At 41.9% G+C, this 18652-nt stretch overlaps 1 protein-coding gene across 1 annotated transcript in view; it reads right to left on the bottom strand.

Moving 5' to 3' along the window:
- Nucleotides 1-18652, bottom strand: part of EXOC3 (exocyst complex component 3) — a 334614-nt gene that overhangs the window by 157198 nt on the left and 158764 nt on the right. The window contains exon 9 of the mRNA XM_069219462.1: nucleotides 14338-14488. Within this exon, the coding sequence (XP_069075563.1) occupies nucleotides 14338-14488 (151 nt within the window). The remainder of the gene's footprint in view (nucleotides 1-14337; nucleotides 14489-18652) is intronic.

The raw sequence follows: 18652 nt of genomic DNA, 5'->3' as shown, positions 1-18652 counted from the left end.
ATCACTGGTCCTCTGGGTCCCCTCTCATCCTGACGAGCGTGGTCCCTGGAACACAGCAACTCTGTCCAAGAGACTCCCACAGTCCAGTGAGTCTTCAGTCCAAGTTTGGTGGAGGTAAGTCCTTGCCTCCCCACGCTAGACTGCAAAGCTGTGTACTGCGTGATTTGCAGCTGTTCTGGCTCCTCAGCACTCTTCCAGGATATACTTTGTGCACAGCCTAGCCTGGGTCCCCAGCACTCCATCCTGCAGTGCACAACCCTCTGAGTTGAACTCAGACGTTGTGGGACCCCCTTTTGTAACTTCACGTGGACTCCAGTTCACTATTCTTCTAAGTGCCTGTTGGGGTACTTCTGCGGGTGCTGCCTGCTTCTGCGAGGGCTCTCTGAGTTGCTGAGCGGCCCCTCTGTCTCCTCCTCCAAAAGGCGACATCCTGGTCCTTCCTGGTCCTCAGCAGCACCCAAAAACCTATACCGCGACCCTTGCAGCTAGCAAGGCTTGTTTGCGGTATTTCTGCGTGGGAACACTTCTGCAAGCTTCATCGCGACGTGGGACATCTGTCTTCCAAAGTAGAAGTTCCTAGTCCTCTTCTTTCTTGCAGAACTCCAAACTTCTTCCAACCGGAGGCAGCTTCCTTGCACCTCCATCTGGGATTTCCTGGGCTCCTGCCCCCCTGGACACTGTCGCGACTATTGGACTTGGTCCCCTTGCCTTGCAGGTCCTCAGGTCCAGAAATCCGTTGTCAGTGCACTGCTGGTGTTTGTTGTTGTTGCAGAATCCCCCTATCACTATTGTGCTCTTTTGGGGTAGTAGGTGCACTTTACTCCTACTTTTCAGGGTCTTGGGGTGGGGTATCTTGGACACCCTGACTGTTTTCTGACAGTCCCAGCCAGTGACCCTCTACAAACTCACATAGGTCTGGGGTCCAAGCGTGATTCGCATTCCACTTTTGGAGTATATGGTTTGTGTTGCCCCTATACCTATGCTTGCCTATTGCAACCTATTGTAATTCTACACTGTTTGCATTACTTTTCTGACTCTTACTTACCTAATTTTGGTTTGTGTACATGTAACTTGTGTATATTACTTACCTTCTTACTGAGGGTACTCACTGAGATACTTTTGGCATATTGTCATAAAAATAAAGTACCTTTATTTTTAGTAACTCTGTGTATTGTGTTTTCTTATGATATTGTGCATATGCTATAAGTGGTATAGTAGGAGCTTTGCATGTCTCCTAGTTCAGCCTAAGCTGCTTTGACATAGCTACCTTCTATCAGCCTAAGCTGCTAGAAATTGAAAATGTCACTTACCCAGTGTACATCTGTTCGTGGCATTAGTCGCTGCAGATTCACATGTTTCGCACAGTCCGCTGCCTGGTGTTGGGCTCGGAGTATTACAAGTTGTTTTTCTTCGAAGAAGTCTTTTTTGGTCACGGGACCGAAGGACTCCTCCCTCTTCGGCTCCATTGCGCATGGGCGTCGACTCCATCTTAGATTGTTTTCCCCGCAGAGGGTGAGGATGGAGTTGTTTGCTATAAATAGTGCCCATGCAATGGAGTGAATACGTATGTACATAAAAAGTTTATAATAATTATTTACAAATGTACAAATGTTTAAGATTTAAGATCTACTTCTAAACGGCTACAGGCTTCCCGGGGAGGCGGGAGGGCACATGTGAATCTGCAGCGACTAATGCCACGAACAGATGTACACTGGGTAAGTGACATTTTCAGTTCGATGGCATATGTTGCTGCAGATACACATGTTTCGCATAGACTATAAAGCAGTTACCTCCCCTAAAAGCGGTGGTTTAGCCTGTAGGAGTTGAAGTAGTTTGGAATAATGTTCTTAGTACAGCTTGGCCCACTGTAGCTTGTTGTGCATTTAGTACGTCTACACAGTAGTGTTTAGTAAATGTATGAGGCGTAGACCAGGTTGCAGCCTTACATATTTCGCTCATAGGAATGTTTCCTAGAAAGGCCATTGTAGCACCTTTCTTTCTGGTTGAGTGTGCCTTTGGTGTAATAGGCAATTCTCTTTTGGCTTTAAGATAGCATGTTTGAATACATCTGACTATCCATCTAGCAATGCCTTGTTTAGAGATTGGATTTCCTATGTGTGGTTTTTGAAAAGCTATGAACAGTTGTTTTGTTTTCCTGATTAGCTTTGTTCTGTCAATGTAGTACATTAGTGCTCTTTTGATGTCTAATGTATGTAGTGCCCTTTCAGCCACGGAATCTGGTTGTGGGAAGAACACTGGCAATTCTACTGTTTGATTTAAATGGAATGGTGAGATTACTTTTGGTAGAAATTTTGGATTTGTTCTTAGAACTATTTTATTTTTGTGTATTTGAATAAATGGTTCTTGTATGGTAAATGCCTGTATTTCACTTACTCTTCTGAGGGATGTGATTGCAATGAGAAATGCGACTTTCCAGGTTAGATATTGCATTTCACAGGAATGCATGGGTTCGAAAGGTGGACCCATGAGTCTTGTTAAGACGATGTTAAGGTTCCATGAAGGAACTGGTGGTGTTCTTGGTGGTATAATTCTTTTTAGCCCTTCCATGAATGCTTTAATAACTGGTATTCTAAATAGAGACGATGAATGAGTAGTTTGTAGGTAAGCAGATATTGCTGCGAGGTGTATTTTTATAGATGAAAAAGCAAGATTCGCTTTTTGCAAATGTAGTAAGTATCCCACTATGTCCTTTGTAGAGGCATGCAATGGTTGGATTTGATTGGTATGGCAGTAGCAAACAAATCTTTTCCACTTAGATGCATAGCAGTGTCTAGTGGAAGCTTTTCTAGCTTGTTTTATGACCTCCATGCATTCTTGTGTGAGGTCTAAGTGTCCGAATTCTAGGATTTCAGGAGCCAAATTGCCAGATTCAATGATGCTGGGTTTGGATGCCTGATCTGTTGTTTGTGTTGTGTTAACAGATCTGGTCTGTTGGGTAGTTTGACATGCGGTACTAGTGAAAGGTCTAGTAGAGTTGTATACCAAGGTTGTCTTGCCCATGTGGGTGCTATCAGTATGAGTTTGAGTTGGTTTTGACTCAACTTGTTTACTAGATATGGAAGGAGAGGGAGAGGGGGAAAAGCGTATGCAAATATCCCTGACCAACTCATCCATAGAGCATTGCCTTGTGATTCGCGGTGTGGGTACCTGGATGCGAAGTTTTGGCATTTTGCGTTTTCTTTTGTTGCGAACAAATCTATCTGGGGTGTTCCCCAAATTTGAAAGTACTTGTTCAGAACTTGGGGGTGAATTTCCCATTCGTGGACTTGTTGGTGGTCTCGCGAAAGGTTGTCTGCTAGTTGGTTTTGGATCCCTGGAATAAATTGTGCTATTAGGCGAATGTTGTTGTGAATCGCCCACTGCCATATTTTTTGTGTTAGGAGGCACAATTGTGTTGAGTGTGTTCCTCCTTGTTTGTTTAAATAATACATTGTTGTCATGTTGTCTGTTTTGACAAGAATGTATTTGTGTGTTATTATGGGTTGAAAGGCTTTTAACGCTAGAAATACTGCTAACAGTTCTAGGTAATTGATATGAAATTTTGTTTGGTGTACATCCCATTGTCCTTGAATGCTGTGGTGATTGAGGTGTGCTCCCCACCCTGTCATGGAAGCATCTGTTGTTATATCGTATTGAGGCACTGGGTCCTGAAATGTCCGCCCTTTGTTTAAATTGTTGCTGTTCCACCATAGAAGCGAGAGGTATGTTTGGCGGTCTACCAACACCAGATCTTGAAGTTGACCCTGTGCCTGTGACCATTGTGATGCTAGGCACTGTTGTAAGGGTCGCATGTGTAGTCTTGCGTTTGGGACAATGGCTATGCATGATGACATCATGCCTAGAAGTTTTAGCACAAATTTTGCTTGTATCTTTTGGTTTGGAAACATAGCACTTATTACCTTGTGGAATGCTTGCACTCTTTGTGGACTTGGAGTGGCAATTCCCTTGGATGTGTTGATGGTTGCTCCTAGATATTGTTGTGTCTGACACGGTTCGAGGTGTGATTTTGTATAGTTGATGGAGAAACCCAGTTTGTGAAGGGTTTGTATGACATATGTGGTGTCGTTTGTGCACTTTTTTACTGTGTTGGTCTTGATTAGCCAATCGTCCAGGTAAGGAAACACATGTATCTGTTGTCTCCTGATATGTGCTGCTACTACTGCTAGACATTTTGTGAACACTCTTGGTGCAGTTGTTATTCCGAATGGCAACACTTTGAATTGGTAATGTATTCCTTTGAATACGAACCTTAGGTACTTTCTGTGAGAAGGGTGTATCGGTATATGAAAGTACGCATCTTTTAGGTCTAATGTGGTCATGTAATCTTGCTGTTTGAGCAGTGGAATGATGTCTTGTAGTGTGACCATGTGAAAGTGGTCCGATATGATGTAGGTATTTAGTGTCCTGAGATCTAATATTGGTCTTAATGTTTTGTCTTTTTTTGGAATTAGAAAGTACAGGGAGTAAACTCCTGTGTTTTTTTGTTGTACTGGTACTAACTCTATTGCATCCTTTTGCAGTAGTGCTTGAACTTCTAGTCCTAAAAGTTCTAAATGTTGTGGTGACATTTTGCGTGTTTTTGGAGGGATGTTTGGTGGGAATTTGTGGAATTCTATGCAATAGCCATGTTGGATTATTGCTAATATCCAATTGTCTGTTGTAATCTGCTGCCAAGATTGGTAGAATTGGCTTAGTCTTCCCCCCACTGGTGTTGAGTGAAGGGGTTGTGTGACTTGAAAGTCACTGTTTAGGTGGAGGTGTTTTTGGAGTCTGGAATCTTCCCCTACTCCTTGGGAATTGACCCCCTCTATATCCCCTGAAACCTCCCCTTTGGAATGAACCCTGATATGGTGTGGTTCTTGTTTGTTGGCTGGTGGTGTCTGTGGGTTGGCCACGAAACCCCCCTCTAAATGGAGTTTTTCTAAAAGAGCCTCTGCTCTGCGGGGAGTAGAGTGCGCCCATGGCTTTGGCCGTGTCTGTGTCCTTTTTAAGTTTTTCAATGGCTGTGTCCACTTCAGGGCCAAAAAGTTGTTTCTCGTTGAAGGGCATATTAAGGACAGCCTGCTGGATTTCAGGTTTGAAGCCTGAAGTGCGGAGCCAAGCGTGTCTCCTTATGGTGACAGCAGTGTTGACTGTTCTCGCTGCAGTATCGGCTGCGTCCAGTGAAGAGCGGATTTGATTGTTTGAGATCGTTTGTCCCTCTTCAACTATTTGCTGCGCCCTTTTTTGGTATTCCTGGGGAAGATGGTCTACGAGAAGTTGCATCTCATCCCAGTGTGCGCGGTCATATCTGGCCAGCAGCGCTTGAGAATTTGCGATGCACCACTGGTTGGCTGCCTGTGATGCTACTCTTTTTCCTGCCGCATCAAATTTTCTGCTTTCTTTGTCCGGAGGTGGGGCGTCGCCAGATGTATGGGAATTTGCTCTCTTGCGAGCTGCCCCTACTACTACGGAGTCAGGTGGTAACTGCGAAGTAATAAACAATGGGTCTGTGGGTGGTGGTTTGTATTTCTTATCCACCCTTGGGGTGATGGCTCTTGATTTTACGGGCTCTTCAAAAATTTGTTTTGCGTGCCGTAACATCCCTGGTAGCATTGGGAGACATTGATATTGGCTATGTGTAGCCGAGAGGGTGTTAAATAAAAAATCATCCTCTATAGGATCGGAATGCAGTTGGACATTGTGGAATTCTGCAGCCCTAGCCACCAGTTGCGAGTATGAGGTACTGTCCTCTGGCGGTGACGGCTTTGTGGGGTATGAATCGGGATCATTGTCCGGCACTGGGGTGTCATATAGGTCCCAAGCGTCTTGATCCTGATTATCTTGACTTATGGTAGTTTGCGCTGGTGAGTGCATTTGTGGCGGTGTTTGTGCCGGCGATGCCTGTTGTGGTGGAGAGGGCGGAGGCGTGACTTTTTTAACCACTTTGGCTTGTGGTTGTGCGTCATTCTTGAGAAGTCCGATCCTTCTTTTCCTCATTATTGGGGGAAGGGTTGATATCTTCCCTGTGTCTTGCTGGATGTAGTCTCTTTTGTGTGTAGTCTGATTCTACACTTTGGAGCTCTTGTCCAAATCTGTGCATCTGGCCACTTATTCCTTGTTCCTCTGTGTAGGATGAAGGTGTGGAACTTTTCGTGCCGAGAGAGAATCTTTTTTCGGCTTCGGCACCGACAGAATTTTTGTGGCTTTCGGCAGTGTGTCTCGGTGCCGATGTTTTTCGGTGCCGGCATCTTGTTTTTGCCTCTCGGAGCCGCTATCTCGGCTCTGAGGTTGCTCCATGGCGGTCCCTCGACCGGAGTCGGGTGTCTTCGCTATGGGCGTGCCCTTTTTCGGCGCCTTCGACGGGTCGCCGGTTTTATGGGTCGAGCCATGGCCTGTTGGCAGTGGCGTCCCCTGGGCTTTAGTCTTTTCGATGGTTTTAATTTTCGACGTCTTACTCACTGTTTGTTGCTGTTGTTCGACGTCGGAGTCTCCGGATTCTGATTCCGGAACCGAGAATGTTTCCTCTTCGTCGTCGAAACGTTGTTTTGTTGGCGTGGACGCCATTTGTAGACGCCTGGCTCTTCGGTCCCGGAGTGTTTTTCTGGACCGGAAGGCTCGACAGGCCTCACAGGTATCCTCCTTGTGCTCGGGGGACAAGCACAAGTTACAGACCAAGTGCTGATCTGTATAAGGATACTTACTGTGACATTTTGGGCAGAAACGAAACGGGGTCCGTTCCATCGGCTTCGATGTCGCACGCGGTCGGGCCGACCAGGCCCCGATGGGGGAATCGAAGCTACCCCAAAGTCTTCCGATGATCGGTGTCGATGTACGTAACTATCCCGATACCGAACGGAACAATATCGACGCTTTCTTCCGAGATTCTGACTAACTTTCCGAACCGAAACACGGAGCGAAAAGGAATACGTCCGAACCCGACAGCGGAAAAAAACAATCTAAGATGGAGTCGACGCCCATGCGCAATGGAGCCGAAGAGGGAGGAGTCCTTCGGTCCCGTGACCAAAAAAGACTTCTTCGAAGAAAAACAACTTGTAATACTCCGAGCCCAACACCAGGCAGCGGACTGTGCGAAACATGTGTATCTGCAGCAACATATGCCATCGAACACCACTATTCTACTATTAAGGGATAACTGAACCTGGCACAAGGTGTAAGTACCTTTGGTACCCACTACAAGCCAGGCCAGCCTCTTACAAGGGTTACATGTGAATATATTAAAGATACCAACGCAGGTAAATAACTAATTGCTTCTCCAGCATTGGATCCTTCATACACTCACACGCTTGAACGAGAATAGGAAGCAATAAATAGAGTTAGAATAAAGTGCAAAGCTGGCTCAACTTTCTTGTAACAGGTTACAGAGGACACACCATGCTTCATCACAATCAGATGCTGCTGTGTTCACATAAAGGCAGTAGTCCTTGGTGAACATGCGACTCTTCTACATTGCGGCATAGCAGATATATTGCCAAGGCAATCCGGCGTACAGTGCAGTAGTTGTACTCATGCTTCTGGTGGAATGCACCCTCGACTTTGTCCTGGAGCTTTGTTGCAGAAGAGGATAATACAATCTGACAGCAAATATGAAATCCCCTGTTTGGACGCTTGTTCCTTGATGGCTAAAGGAAACAAACGGATGGTCCGAGGTAGGCACGTCTTGTCCTGTCAATGAAGAATCTGATGTCCCCTCTCAATCTTTACTGGACCGGACCCTCTTTGCAGGGTCACCCCCGGAACCTTTTGCCTTCACCCCTTCTGTTTTGCAGAATTCATTTTTTTTTGCCATCATCACTCTATGCACTTTACCACAGCTACGCAGTGCCAACATGCTCTCTCCCTTAAACATGGTATAATTGCCTACATCTAATTGACACATTTAATTCACTTTTGATTTCCTAGTGGATGGTATACTCCATGAGCCCAAAGCATGTAAATCAAACGCTACTAGTGGCCCTGCAGCACTCATTGCGTCCCCCACCACGTAGCCTTTTACAACTTGTCTCAGGCCTGCCAGTGTAATCTGTTTTGCAGTTATAAACTGCCAATTTGACCTGGTAAAATAAACCTATTTCCAGGCCTAAACATTCCTTTTTAACACATCTAGGTCACCATACAGGAGGGCCTAAGGGCTATAGGGCAGAATGCATAGCATTTAAAAAGTAGGACATGTGGGTTTAAGTTTTACATGTCCTGGTAATCATAAACTCTTGAAGTCGTCTTTCATTATTGCAAGGCCTATCTCTCTCATTAGATAACACTGAGATACCTTATCATACCTAATTAGCGATAACTTTGACAAGTTTGGGAGCAGATAGGAACAGCATGTTTACACAATTCTAATGTAAAACCCTCTTTAATGGTAAAGTTTGATTTTAAGTCACAATTCTGCAAATGTCACTTTTAGAAAGCTGGCATTTTCTTGTCCTGATGATTTGGTGTCTGCTGCCTGTATCCCGAGCCACAAGACTGTGACTAGTTGGCAGTAGGCTTTTGTTTTTTGCTCCCAGACAGTAAGACAAGGAAAGGATTGGGTTGTTGGTTGTCAGGACCGGCCATCCTGCCAGGATGGTTGGGGAGGAGATGTTCCCTGCCCCACAGACATTTCGAAAGGCTACCTCCAGCACACCCACACAAAGGAATTTGACAAAAGTATTTTTTCATCCTAGACTACTCAGAGTCTTGACAGGGGAGAGAGTTGGAGGGGGGGGAACATTCCAGAACCCGATGTGGGGGTAGTGTAAGTAGCCCCCCCACTCAAAAAGCTGACACTAGGTATAAATATGGACCTCTCGAACCAATCATCAGATCACTTCTGGACTTATGAACCAGAACAAGGATTTCCCCACTGCTGGAAGGAATGCCCTGCTACCTCAGGAAGGAAGCATTGACCTGCTCCTTGAACCCTGGACCACCAGAGTGACTCCAAGGGCTAGCTGAATGGCCTCCTGTTCTGAGCTATAGGGACACAACTAAATCCAGAGGCCTTCCTGCAACTGCCCAGCTGTCCTGCTGCAACGGATACTGCCACTGGACATGCCCGAGCCCTGCTGGTCTTTGCTAGAGTGAGTCCCTGATCCCTATAAGACCCCACCCGAGGTCCTGTACTCTTGGCTGGCAACAGTGTGCACTCCTTTGCAATGAAAGGGAGATATCTTAAAGGGTTTAGGCACTTTGAGACTGCACCTGCCCCACTATCATGACGACTGTCCACAACGCTTTCCATGTTCCTTGCTAACTCCTCCTGGACTCTATGCGCTAGACTTTGAGAAGGTAACTTTGTCAGTGTGACTAACTTAGTTGCTGTATTCAGCCCACGCTCCATTGCGGTAGGCCTGAACCTGTGACTTTCCCCCTGTCAAGCACAACAATATGACCAGTAGTGATGCTTTGTGCGGTTAGGCACCATGCTTACCTAAAACTTTGAAAATGCATATCTCCAGCTAAAGTAATTAGATTCTGTCATTCTGTTATTTTATTTGCTAAAATGTATTATGTTTTTCTAAACTGGTGAGGGATTTTTCTTGTGTAGTGCTTTCACTTTATTACTGTTTGAGTGTTGCATAAATAATTTACACATTGCCTCTAAGTTGAGCCAGACTACTTTTGTTCCAAACTACCAGAGGGTTAAGCACTGGTTCATTTAGTAACTTTTGGTGGGTTACCCTGATGGGGATTGTGGTTGTTATTTGAGAAGAGTCTTCATCTCCCTCAATCAAAAACTTAATGTCCTACAATAACCAGCAAGTTCAAAGATCTCTGCGCAGATGTTGTCAGGTTATGGAAAAAGAATAAGTATGAACTTTGGGTTAGTTTGTAAGATGACTGTCTTCAGTAAATCGTAGTGAGGGTTATTTTTTTATTTTTTTTAGTAAATGCCTGTAGCTGCCCTTGTATTACTGCTGGGCAAGCAATAACACGTTTTTCCATGAAATTAATTTGATGTCCGTCTTGTGTATTGTTTCCAAGGGAGGCAATATGAGTTGACTCAGTACAGTACTCAGTTCCCATGGTACTGGAGGGCGGCTTTCATCTCAGAAGGCCTAAAAAGACCTTTCATTCACTTATTTATGATCTTTTGTGAAAATAAAGATTATGCAGTGTTTTCGGTCTTCCCGACTTTGAACCTGCTGCTGGGTTTCTCACTGAAAAGTACTTCAGACCACTTTTGGCTAGTTCCAGAAAGCAGGGAAGCACTTGTGGCAGCTGTATGGATATTTGCAGAAACACTGCCATGTGGCATTTTAGGCCTTTGCTGTAGCAGATGTTCATCCCTGCATAAGTATATTTCTGCAGTCTGCTGGAATGTCCACACCTGAGGGGGTCAGCTACCAGGCTGTCAGGCTCAGTGACTTAAGTTCATGATAAAAGATCTCTCCTGCTGTGTGTCTAGAGAGGACATTCGGCTGGATTCCTGGATGCACAGACATCCTCAGGTCACTGTACCAGTACTGGTGAGGCCACACTAGCACAATGAGTTTCAGGGAACAGTGAGCAGCTTTTGCCTTCCTCAGCACTCTGGGGATCACAGGAAGTAAAAAAGGCATATGCAAAGACGTTTAACTAGGTCATTGAGATGGCATTCTACCTGGAATATAGCTGTCAGAAACTGCTGATGTTGTACTGGCATTTCTTATTCTGGCAAGTGATGAATAGATCTTGTGTGGGATGGCCCCACACACAAAGTGTAATCCAGCTGGTCTTGCTGCAGCTGCCATTTGTGGCGGCACAAGAGAGTGCGGTGAAACACATCCGTCTAATCATTTTGGTATCCTTGGAGATATCTCACTATGACAGCTAGCTTGCTGAAGGTGGCCCAGCTCATAGCTCTGTTGTATAGAGCAGGACCTGTCCAGCCAATCTCAGGAGGGGCAACCCCTATTCTAATCCATTGAGGGAATCAAGTGGAAACATCATATAAATTATATTTTTCAACCTGTTTTATGTGAATAATATCAATGACGATTTGAATGTTACGCATAGCTTTGACAACCAAGTGATCAATTACCTTGGCATGACATTTGAAAAATAGATGGCCATCTCTGTACACCAATCCACTGAACGTAACTCACTCATTATGCATCAAAGTCATCACCACATGCTATAGCTACCTACTTCTCTCCCTTGCCTAGCAAAGACCAACATGTTAGTCAGTAGATTTCTTTGACCAATATCAGGTTATGCTAAGTTAATATGTTTTAATTTCCCTGCTCACACCTGAAGAGTTGATAATGCAAAACAGATATAATGATTGGCTTGTGATCGGATTGTATGTAGCATTGCCATCACAGATACACCATCTAACCCCTGAAGCTTTTCCTAAAAATGTCTAAATAACTATTTAGCAATCTTGACATCCTATGAGCTGCATCACATATAACTGTCTAAGACATGTTTAAAAGTGAAAGTTAATAAAAATATTAAAAGTACAAAGTCAAAGTCATCACATCCACGATCCTCAAGGATAATTTATCCTTTGGCCAGTTCTATACTTATGGGGCAACTGTAACTGTGGATATAGTTTTTTTTATCTTTGTTGAAAAGTTAACTTCTACATTGAAAGCCAGAGGCTATCCAAAGAAGCTTATCACCAGAACATTCAAGCTTGTGTGGTACCATGCATGAAAGAGCCTTCTGACACAGAGTCCAAGAAAGACCACCAACAACAGAATGGTCTGTGCCTCCACGTTCTGTCCACACAGTAATATATTTAAACTTTTGTCATTAAACAAGACTGACCTCCAGCAACCCTTTTTGCTTTTAATAAGGCCAGAAATATCAGACACCATTTGGTCCAGACATTGCCAAAACAGTAACAGGCGCCCACCACCACCACTTAGAGATGGCTTCCGTCTGTGATGAGGCACTATGAATGTAGCCTTTGCACTGTGTGTAAGATCGAAACTTAAGCTCAAAAACTCTTGTTTACCACAATGCACAAGCAAGATGACAAACTAACATCAGCTTTATGGTGTCCTTGTAACTTATACCTAGGTCAGACAACTCAACCAGCAAAATGTGTAATTGTGCAACATCGAAGAAAAATGAAGTGTAGCACAATGCATATACCATTGGTCAACCACTTTCGTCACTGACTTTATATAGTGGACAAGCCAGTGAGTCCATTATATTACTAGAGAGGTGGAGATATCAAGGTGCTGCTGAACGGACGTGAATGCAGCTGGACAGACAAACTGGATTTGGTGTAATTTTGACTCATCACATTAGAGTAGTAGTATATGCTCCCTGTCCCAGAACAGGATTTTTACATTTATATTGTTTTTACAGATACACTATGTCATCTAGATGGGCCCCCTGTAACTGACAGATACGTTTTCTAATTAACTTTAAAATAAAGTTCTTTATTAAACAATATACTTTAAGACAGTTGACTGCATTAAACACCCCAGTGCCTCATGACAATGTGTTATTCTCATGTGAGGTTTAGAATTTCTACATAATTTGTATTGACAATTTGTTTTAGTTTATTCTCGAAAAAGAGCCCATTTCTGTACCACATGCAATGTCCTTGCAGTGTTATCAAGAGTTCAGGAAATTTTGAATTCATTGCTGGTTGTCACAGCCTTATTCCAAACTTCTTTACCAAACCCTAAGGATTTCATCAATCAAATTCCTAAAGGCTTGTACATCTACCCCCTGTACAATCCTCTGACTTGTCAATTTCATATAGCTTTCACTGGTCCACACAATGCGTATTCTTGCGTCCTGCTCACAACTCAACAGAAGTAAGTCTACGATGCAGAAGACACATTTGACATCGCTGACATCCATATCGCTGTATGCCCTGACACTGTTTGCTTATTCTTATTTCTAGATTTGTTGCTGAAAGCTCACTAACTGTGACAAATTCTCTCCCATGAACTACTCTTCACTGTAAACACTAAGTCTCAAATGATGCCAGTCATGATGTTTCATGCACTTTTTTGCAGACATAGTTATAATAATTTCTTCTTTACATATTCTATAAAGTCATCAGATGCTCTGCTAATGTTGCCTGTTCTGATGATACACCATGGGTTTAATCATGAAACACAAATGGGCCAAAATGTCATTGAGTATCTTCTTTTTTTTCTGCTTGACTAAATTTTCAGAAGAATCTTTGCCCATCCTTGTCACTTACATATAATTTAACATACTTTCTCACTCTATTTGATTCCCCTTGGCACAAGTACTTTTTCTTTCAGCATGGCCACGCAAACCCCCCAGAAACATTTAATGTACTTGAATATATGATACAATGTTGGATATATCAATTTGTCTAAAGAACTCTTTCTACATTACACTGAAGTATTGTCTTGGACTTTCTTAATAACAAGACTTAAAGTATATGCCTACACAACTGATGTTAACGTGATACTCAATATTCCAGTCTTTGAACTTTAGAACTCAAAAGACTGTCTGGACGAACCATTGTTTTTACAATATGTACATACGCAGGTACATATTGTAGGGTCGTCCTAGTATTTTATATACCAAGGATCTTCTCAAAGCAGTTTAACAAGCTTTCTCCAAAATTTACAAATATGGAAGAAATGAATAAATGCAGAGGAACGTTGCCTCCACAAATTATGTATTCCATACATATGCAAACAAACAATTCCACCAAGAAAGCAAGCAAATCAGAAGTCTTGTTAATAAAAATGTTCAAACAAAAAAACAGAGAAAGAACAAACACCAGACAACAAGAGCTAAAATTTCAGATCCTACACAGTGTGTGGATACAAAGCATCTAGAGGCAAAATGTTGACAGCATTTTAATAATATCTTTATTTAGAATGTTTAAAAAGAAGTTATCCAGTCATCCTGCAACCACTACAGACATGAAGGGAGGACATAAATGTACAACACGTACAGAGGATACAAAAAGGAGTCCAACCGTATTTGTGGTTTGTCACCTCCAAGAAGAATTTCTCTGACTTATTCACAGAACACCTACCTGAAAAGTTCTTCAAATGTTTTTTCTGAGCTTGAGTCGGTTTAGTTCGGACATCAGACTTTCCTCCTGTTTTAAACCACTCCTCAAAACACAGTGGGCAGGTTGAATGTTCGCCTATAATTGAGGTTTTAAGTATGCCATTTTCTGATACAGTATAAACTGAGACCATGTTGAAATGAATTAAATCTAAGTTTATTACAGTTGAAACAATGGCAACACTTGGATATGAAAGTTATATAGGGGGACAATTCTGATATAAGTGACTTTTAGGTAGGAACCTAGTGAAAACTCTGTATAAACACACACAAGGGTCTACACTATTCAGGAATTAACAAATGAAAGGCTTCAGTGCTTCTAACCTCGAGATCCATGAACACTTCCTCAAGCAGACTAGAGCAGCCATCTTTGGCAATGGCATCCAATGTGGCATCCATGGAAGACTGGTTACCCTGAATTCCCTCTTCCACTTCGTTTTTCAGATACTTTCTTTTTAAACTGACAATAGACTCCCTGCAATAAAAAAAGATATTATATAAAATTCAAAACATAATACAGGATTCTCAATGCTAAGATATCTAATTACAACATGCACTGTGCAAGAGAAGAGTGTAATACAACAAGTAATACAGAGGACAATCATTTATACATTTTGAAGTGTACCGAGCTGAACCTGCAGTTCAGGACAGAATACCGAAATGTAGAACATGTTCAAGGCCTCTGTGAAGCTTTTGTGATTATCTATTCTGTCATTCAGTGAAATAGCTTTGCTTTTTGCATACTATATTATGCCAGCAAAGATGCTTCTCTTCCAGAGGATTTAGACTTGCCATTATAGTAATTCCTCTGACAGAGAATCCTCTTGTGGAGGAGATTTTATTGTTTGAGAAGTATTCATTGGCGTACCTCTCTAAATCAGAGTCCAGGATCCTTTGCCCTATTTACCAACAAAATGCATTAAATGGGTCTGCGGATGTCGGACATCCATAGAACTTGTAATACTTTACTACTGCTCCTATAACATTTTTAGAATTCTAAACTAGAACTGAATTGGGGAAAATGCTGGAAAAACCAAAATGCACTGCACAATTACCACACCCATATTTTGAAAGATACACTTATTAGAAGGATCTTCACATTTAGATAGGATGAACAATACATTTACATTAACAATAGTGACATAGATGATTCTCATCAAACTTAGGGTTAGTCCCTTTAAATTAAAGAACATCAGCCATATGTGCACAACTCAGTGTGCTACAGCCAGGGAAAAAGTGGCTATGCCAGGGTAGCAAAAGGGAGAAAACAGGTTCAATGCAAACTTTGGTAATACCTTTATACGTTCACAACAAATAATAGTAATGGTTTGTAGGTATAAGATATCATGGCAGCAAAAACTATTCATTAATCTCTTCATTGATTCCACAATAAAGCTTTGTGTTTGACCTATATTCCAGATATATGAAATCATGTATAATTAGAAAAAACAAGGACAAATTCCCACTGCCCCCCTTTGCTTTCCTGGTTTCCCCCGTGTCTTTCATTTACTTTATGGCCCCTCGATTCCAATGTCAAGATAAAATCAGAAGGCTTTAAAATGTAAATCGGAAATGCATATTCTAGATTAAGGAATCCCTGTTTATTTCACATACATAAAATATCTGCATGTGTTTCATGTGCATTATGTTTAAAGTAATGTAGTACTGCACAAAACTAGAAATGATTTACTGGGACAGCAACTTTAATGGAGACATTTAATAACTCAATTGAACTCTTTGGAACATGTTTTATTTTTTCTGTAAATCTTTTTGATTCATTATGAAAACAAATCAGATATACAAATATAATAGGGTGACGGCCTTTTAAAGCAAACTGAAAACGCTGCAGTTTTAAAGTTCGACGTTATTCTTCTTGTTACTGTTCTTTATCAACACAAACACAAATATTACCATTTCCTGTGTAGCAAAGAACCTTTCCTTTGTTAGTATAGAAATGAATAATGAAAAAAAAATGCAACTAATCCCTTTTATTTCAAATTACAGTCTCTGCAAGCATACATTTGTCCATTGCCTAAATATAGGTCATGACCAGATCCATTAGAATTATGAAATCCTCAGTTTTATTTATATACACAGACTTTGTAGAAAGCAGTCAAATTCTGTGTGAAAATCTGCAGGGGAAATGAGAAATTACCCAGCAATTTCTCACTTCAAGTGCTGTTTATGCCAGTCTCTATATCTTGGGAGGACTGCCACATGTCACTATTAAGTTATAGATCAGGTAAGCAGATTCAGAGTTCATAGAAGTAAGTTCTGTAACTTGTCAGGGAACTGGTGAACCAGAGCACTACTGCTTAGGTTAATGTGTATTGGGAATGCATGAGAGACTTAAGTAGTTCCGAATGGTAGCAGCACAGTCTTGGATGTGCAAGGCCTGGTGTGAGGGGGTTAGCATCAGAAGCAGCTCAATAACAAGCCCCTCAGTTACACTTATGCTTGCAGACTTGCACACAGCCCAATGCTAGTAAGTGAGATTCACGGGGTGCGGACTCTGATGTCAGCAGACATGAAATCCTAGTTCAGGTTAGTAATAAGATACAATTAACATATTAACCATACAAAGAATCACACCCAAAGTATCCAAAAAGGAGGGCTTGCACAGCGCCTCAAAATTTCAGAGCCTGAGATTCTCCAGCAGGACTATAGGGAACACAACAGGTCTTTAGGGAGCAGACAGGTGCAAAGAGCAACTTGGCAACCCAAAAAAACAGTGGTTTGTAATGATGTTTTTATTTTTTTTATTTTATTATTTTCAACTGTGGGACCTTCCCTCAAGTGCAGGATTAACGGGGCTCTCACACAGAGAGCCAGGCTGGGAGTTCGCAGAGGCATTTCTTCCCATATTTAAATCATTTTGGAAAAGGCGATCACTGGAAGCACTGATCACTCCTTCACCCACTTTGGTTCTCCATTTTAGTTTAGCTTTGTGTATTACACACTTTAGGCTGACACTGTTTTTAGCAATTACATTTTACACACTTTTGCCTGCACAATAATATTCTGAGAATATGCTAAACATGCTGCTTGTATTCAGTAAGCCTTTCTCACTATGTAATCTGTGCACGCTGTTGAAGGCTAGGAAATAGAACAAGATAAGCTAAGTTTGGAGACAGATCCTGAAGACTAGACATATCATCGCATCAGAGCTGTGCCTCCAACACAGTGTGGGTTTGATTTTATAAATGATGCATTGACCTACAGGCTCAGGGGGGCACTCTGCCACGACTGTCCTGGAACTAATCTTGTGTTCGATATGCAGCTCATCTCCCATCTTCCAGAAAACGATTGCCAACTTTACACTAGACCGGCTCCCTTGCACAACTATCAAGGTATGGGGGGATCTCAGGCTATTGCCTAGATATGGCAGAGAGTACATCCACTATGCTCTCAGAGTGTAACTAGTGATAGGTAGGGATATCTAGAAATTAAATTGCCATGGTTGGATTATTTGTTTTATTCACCATGTTAGTATTGTTCATTACAATGCTTTGTTTCATCTGCCTAATAATCAAAGCTCATTCTCTCAAATGCAAGAATGAGATCATTTAAACAAATGCTTGAAAGCCTTTTTTCATATCTTTGTGTTTGCCCTGGGCATCCATAAGTAAACAACAAAAGGGTTAATATCAGTTTCCACAAGTTCCTTGGAAGTAAGAGTGGCCATGTTCGAGGCTGCTGAAATCATCTGTTACCCTGGTAAGATTGCAGGTTCAGGTGCAGCACTATGAGCTAGCTGAGAATTGTGCCAACATTTCCTGATGGTGTAGACTGACTCAGACCCTACCTCTTCAAGTTCTGTTGTCCTTAAATTCTGTCCTACCTTTTAGTGGGAACCATATAACAGCAACCCATTAAAAAAACTGTTTTTTTTACTCAGGCCTTGAAAATTCTACTCGCCCACTCGCTAGGGCGCATAATATTTTATCAGGTCGAGCTATTTTTAGGACCTACTCGCCCCTTCTGGTGAGTTAACAAAGAAAATATGTTCTGTTGAGTCAGAAATTAAAGGAGGTCTTTAAATATTGTTTTTCTCACATGAGCTCTGTGTTCAGGGACAGAGGTCAAAAGTCAGTTTGTCTTACAATTAATTTTCCTTCTGACTACAGAGTTCCAGGATTTTGTCAGTTTTATTCCTAACACGCAACATTTAAATAGTTAAGTCAACTATACGAACATTTCAAAATATATTTTAGTAGTTGTGAAAGCCCATTGTTTGTACATCTGTGTGATGAAAACAAATATTTTAATAGGATGAAAACAAATCAGAAAATTGTAGTGGGTGTTTTAGTGAGAACCCTCCCTTTTCTCTAACATAGTCCGCTCAAGCACAATTTTAAAAAATGTGTCCTTTATTTACTTTAATTATAGATTACCGCCTCTCTATTGTTTGGAAAAAAAAAATCTTCTTCCTTATTTCTATCTGGTACTAGTTCTCTCGTTTTTGCCAATCTCGTTCTTCTTTCTTTGTATACTCTTTTCTTCTCTTTTTGTCCACCAATTTTCATCTTCCCTATTTGGTTTGTCATTCAGGGGTTCACCGGGTTCCTGCTTGAGACTGGTTGAGCCACTCTGAAGCATTAGGAGAAAACAGAGGATATAAAATAGGAGTTAAGTCTGG

The sequence above is a fragment of the Pleurodeles waltl genome, chromosome 2_2, assembly GCF_031143425.1.
Source record: "Pleurodeles waltl isolate 20211129_DDA chromosome 2_2, aPleWal1.hap1.20221129, whole genome shotgun sequence".
Classification (NCBI taxonomy): domain Eukaryota; kingdom Metazoa; phylum Chordata; class Amphibia; order Caudata; family Salamandridae; genus Pleurodeles; species Pleurodeles waltl.
The sequence above is the reverse complement of the archived record's forward strand: the minus strand, read 5'-3'. Positions and strand labels throughout refer to the sequence as shown.